Raw genomic sequence first — 5,000 nt, 5'->3', positions numbered from 1 at the left:
ACAGATCGATAGGAAAGTTTGCTTACGCGAATTTCCGCGTCGTGTCCAGAGTGTGTCTCAGTCTCACTTCTGTGTACGCGTTTTACTATCTTGTTTTCCTCGTTTACAACAACGTCGTGTTTAAGAGCGAATACACGAGTATATTTAAAAAGAGAATCTTGAAAGTATCTGAGGGACGATTGAAAGATTATCGTAAAAAAAAGAAGACTAAGAAGAAGAAGAAAAAAAAGGAGAAGAAGGAGGAGGAAAGTAGGAGCAATAGAAAAAAATCAAAGAGATAACGAAAGCAGCAACGACGGTGATAGATGCTAATCGTTGCAATCAATCGGAAAATCTGACGGCTCGTCGTCGGGCCGGTCATAATCGAGGCAGTCTGTCGTTCTCCTTGCCATCGCGCGAATATCTAGTAGAATATAGAAATCGAAAGGAGGATAAGAAACATAAAGATCAGGAGAAATATTATCAACAACATCAGCAACGTAATCAAGGACTCAGCGAAGATCATCGGGGCTCTTCTTGCCCCAGACTCTTGGAGGAGAGTCGAGGGAAGTGTGCAACGGTGAAGGGTAACGGTGGATTTGGTGATTACTCCGCTGCCGGAGAGTTTGAAGTCTGGGGTGAAGAACGCGTTGCGTCGGATGGTGGTAGTGTTGTTGTAGGGGGAGGGGGTGGTGGAGGGGTGTCGTCGACGACGACGACGGCGAAACCGCCTTCGCGGCAGCAACGATGCGAAGGCGGTTCTGCCCTGAGACCGTTGCTCCACGTCGCTCATTGTGAACTTCATTCGCCACGCGAGGCCGAGCTCCTCAGGTTGGATCACCTCGAGGCGCTCGATCACAAGTCCTCGCTCGAACACGACGCCTACTCGATGATGGATAATTTTCACAGCCCGGTACCACCGCCGTTACCACGACGTCACGTCCGGTAAGATTACTCCATCAGTTATAACACCACGTTATATATTCGTTTGTAATATCAATGCCTACTTCCGCGTTTACTATATACGTGTCCCCCCTCCCCACTCGTTAGAAGATAGTCACGTTTTATAGGCTCGTCCAACAATATCTCCTTCTTTCTATTTCCTATTTATCTTTAAATTGCCATGATTTTTTTACCATTACTACCGATCATACTAGGAAACAATAAAGAAAATATTCAACTTTCGTGACGAAAGTCCCTTAAAATCCGATTGAACATTCGAAAGATTTCTTTAAAAAAAAAAAGAAAAAAGAAAAAATACAATAACAATATTTGCACAATATTTGTTTTTCCTTTTCTATTCTTCATAGACACGCTCGCCATTAAATTCGAACTCGATGCATTTCGAACACGCAAACAACTAGTTCAAGCTGAGCGACGTCGAGTGACACCGGACGCGTGTGTGACTAGTACATACCTACCTACCTCCTACTACCTACATACCACCCAAAATCATTGATCGGTTTGCTCGCACGGAAATTCGAACAAAAGGGAACTTTTTCGTGTTTCAAATTTCCACTCTCGTAGTTTCAACTCGTCGTATTTTAAGACACGATTGCACGTAGATAAAGAAAAAAGAAAGTACGTAATTTCAAATCCTTTAACTTCCGTTAATAATTCTCCTAAATATTATTATAAATATCGTCTAATATACCTATAAACGATTCAGATATTTCAACGATAATTTTCCTTCAAGAGGATTATCAATTATTTTCACGTTCTTCCGTCGCTACCGGTGGCTCATTTTGAAAGCACTAATTAGAGTATCTAAAACGCGTTAGTGGTTAGCTTCCTCATATCATTCTTTCCTCTTTTCTCATTTATAAAGATTTAAAAAGAGAGAATACTCTAGAAAAATAAAGAGAAAAAAGAGAGAAAAAGAGAGACAAATACAGATCTACCCTTAAGTAGATTCAGAGAAATAATGAATTTCACGTGTATAAAATAGCAAGATAATTTTAACGAATCCAATAAGATAATTCAAACATATCGATATCTTCACGATTATCACATCGAACGTTGATTGATTTCGACGTGTTCTCGAACGAGCGAGGATCGTCATTAACCCCATCCTTCGAGCGTGAAGCTTCGAATCGAACTCCACTTGGAAGCATAGAAGTACTTACCTATATCGGCTCTCTTGAAGCTGCCAAGTCTCTCTCTCTCTCTCTCTCTCTCTCTCTCTCTCTCTCTCTCTCTCTCTTTTTCTCTTCTACGCATGTACACTCTACTTATATATATATACATATATATACACACACACACACACGCGCGCGCGCGTGTGCACGGAAATGATTGCGTTCCTCGTCGCTCGCAGATGCACACACACCGAAGGTTCACCTTCCCTTTATGCTCGATAATCTAAAGTGCCAAACAGAGCGGTGCGTATTTCGACCCTGCAAACACGAAACATCCGATGCAATCTGTGCGCTTCTACGTTCGCTTGGAACGTAATGGCAGTAACAGCAACAGCACTAGTAGCATCAGCAACAGTAGCAACAGCAACAGCAATAGCACCAGTAGCAATCACATTGCCCACAGCAGTTGCACTTGCAACACAGCAAGGTAGATGCATTCGTAGCGTGCTCATCATGCGTCTCAAGAGCAACCGGCGTGTATATCTAAGATGATCGATGCTCACACATCGAGGACATCTCTGTACATGAAGTCGTTACATGATCTAATTTCAGACAGAGAATGATTTGTTGATTTGACTAAACAGAGAAATTGAGATTGTTTTTGGTTCAGATTTTCTCAGTATCTTATTTATTTATTTATTTATTTATCGAAATTAATAATCTAAATTAATATTTAATAAAGATTTGTGATTTACGTCAACATTTTTATCGTATACATATTATGTTTTATTTAAAGTTATATCAATCCTGATGATAGTAATTATGACGTTATCCAAGATAGATACGTACTATAACTCGGTCAAAAGAATATTAATTAACAATAATTAATTAAAAATATTTACTTGGTGATATAATAATATAAACAATTTTTTATATAGAAGTTAGATTAAACTCATCGTGAAATGCTTGGAATTTCGAAATACGTCGAATGATAGTAATAAATTTTACTAAAGACGACGACTGCTGCTGCCACGTCAACGACGAAGATGACGACGCTGCAGGTACATCCTTTTCCTCCTCCTCCTCCTCTTCCTCCTCCTCCTACTTCTCTTGGCGCACGTCGCGAGAGCGCAAGACGATCGATATGCACGCACCATGCGAAACCTGTAGACGAGAAAGGGCAAAACCAGCCCCGGCATGAGTTTACCAGTAACGTATCGCAGGAAAGGTGAACGAAGTGACACGGAAGTATCTTATAGGGTGTGTAAGAAACGACGAGTTAAGAGTACAACGAAGAGAATAAAAAAAATAAAAAAAGAAAAATACGAGCCGAGTACAAGTAAAAACGAGACAAGCAGTCAAGGCCAGCTTCACATTTCGTAGTGAACGAAACATATCCCCTGGCTATGCATCACCCTGTCCTAAAGATACCCCCTTACTGACAATGGTCCACGTTTCTCTCTCTCTCTCTCTCTCTCTCTCTCTCTCTCTCTCTCTTTCTTTCTGTATTGTACTATACTCACGTAAATCTCTCTACACAATCTTCTCCTTTTTTCTTCACTTGTCATTTTATTTTCTTCCATTCTATTCTTTCCTCCCTTTTTTTCTTCATCATTTTATCGTTCTCATACTACCGTGCCAAAATAAATTATGTTTTTGATACATCTTAGTCACGGATCGAATGGTGTTCAAATTATTTTAAAAGAATTCGTTTTTTCTTAACAACAGAATATTCGATTCCCATAATTGATCGTAACAGAGAATAGTGATCGTTAAATCTGAGAGAAATTTGCTAAAAAAAAAAAAAAAAAGAAAGAAAGAGACATCAAAGAAAAATGGAGATCTTGTTTTCACAAAAACTAATACTTTTATTTAATTTTCAACTTCCCTTTTTTTTTTTGCAAAGGAAAAGAATCGTAAATATATTCATTGTTATGTAACAATGCATACGTTACGATTTCCGTCCCGACATTTAGTCGAATTTGTAACCGAATGAGATAGAAAGAGAGAAGAGAAGGAAAAGAAAGAAAAGGAGAAAGAAAGAGGACGCAGAAAAAAAAGTAAGAAAAAAAGAAAAAAAGAAAAAAAAAAAAGAAAAAAGTAAAATGAAAAAGAAAAGAGATGGATACTTTCTCGCCGTAAGAATACGCCGGAGCTCGGGCAAAAGGGAGAAAATTTTCTCCGGGCAGAAGATAAGAGCTTTACATTCCGCGTTACGGGCAGGACGGATGAGCGATGGTACGATTTCTCTTACCGCAGAAATATTCCACTTGCCTAGGAATATTGGTACACCAATGATATTTCTCAGCTTCTGTAAAAGGGGCCAAAAGGGGATAGGGAAACGACGATGATAGTAGCTTTCGAAGCGTCTGACAAAACGTGCCACGTTGCCTCAAGTTATGGGATCGTTTTAAAAAAAAAAAAACCGACTAACCGACTGGACTCTCTAGATCAAAGCTTTTTTTTTTCTGATCAACATGCCAAAGAAGATAGATTAAATACTTTGCAATGGCAACGAAGTTTACTTATTTCCTAAGACCTATTTTTTACAATAAAAAAAAAAAAAAGAAAAAAAAATATAAAAGAAAATAACGTTTCATTCGTTACTGTAATGATAAGTAAATGAAAGCTACGTTGATTTACAACTTCTTAAAAGAAATCAAAGCGGACTAAGTAAATGTTTAAAAAATAAAACACAATTTTCATTGAATAGATACTTCTTGATTTTCGTCTTTAGTTCACTCGCATATTTTGAAGTTCTTCCATTCGAAATTATCTCGTAGCGAAATTCCAATTTTCCTCTCTCTCTCTTTCTCTCTATTTTTCACTCTCTCTCTCTCTCTCTCTCTCTCTCTCTCTCTCTCTCTCTCTCTCTCGCATTCGCTCGATGGCTTTTAAGTTTAATACAGTCGCGTGCGTCGAACTTTCCGTAACTCGTTACCA

At 38.7% G+C, this 5,000-nt stretch overlaps 1 protein-coding gene across 11 annotated transcripts in view; it reads left to right on the top strand.

Moving 5' to 3' along the window:
- The window catches only part of LOC124947620 (teneurin-a), a 487,449-nt gene that overhangs the window by 402,402 nt on the left and 80,047 nt on the right, over positions 1-5,000 (top strand). For 2 of the 11 annotated variants that reach the window (XM_047490036.1, XM_047490037.1), the window contains exon 1: positions 1-924. This exon is cut by the window's left edge. The exons of the other annotated variants lie outside the window; for them this stretch is intronic. In XM_047490036.1, coding sequence (XP_047345992.1) covers positions 869-924 — 56 coding nt within the window. In that variant the 5' untranslated portion in view covers positions 1-868. The remainder of the gene's footprint in view (positions 925-5,000) is intronic. 11 annotated transcript variants of the gene reach the window in all.

This window comes from Vespa velutina, chromosome 3, assembly GCF_912470025.1.
Source record: "Vespa velutina chromosome 3, iVesVel2.1, whole genome shotgun sequence".
Taxonomy (NCBI): Eukaryota; Metazoa; Arthropoda; class Insecta; order Hymenoptera; family Vespidae; genus Vespa; species Vespa velutina.
Note: the sequence above shows the minus strand (reverse complement) of the source record. Positions and strands in the feature narration are given on the sequence as shown.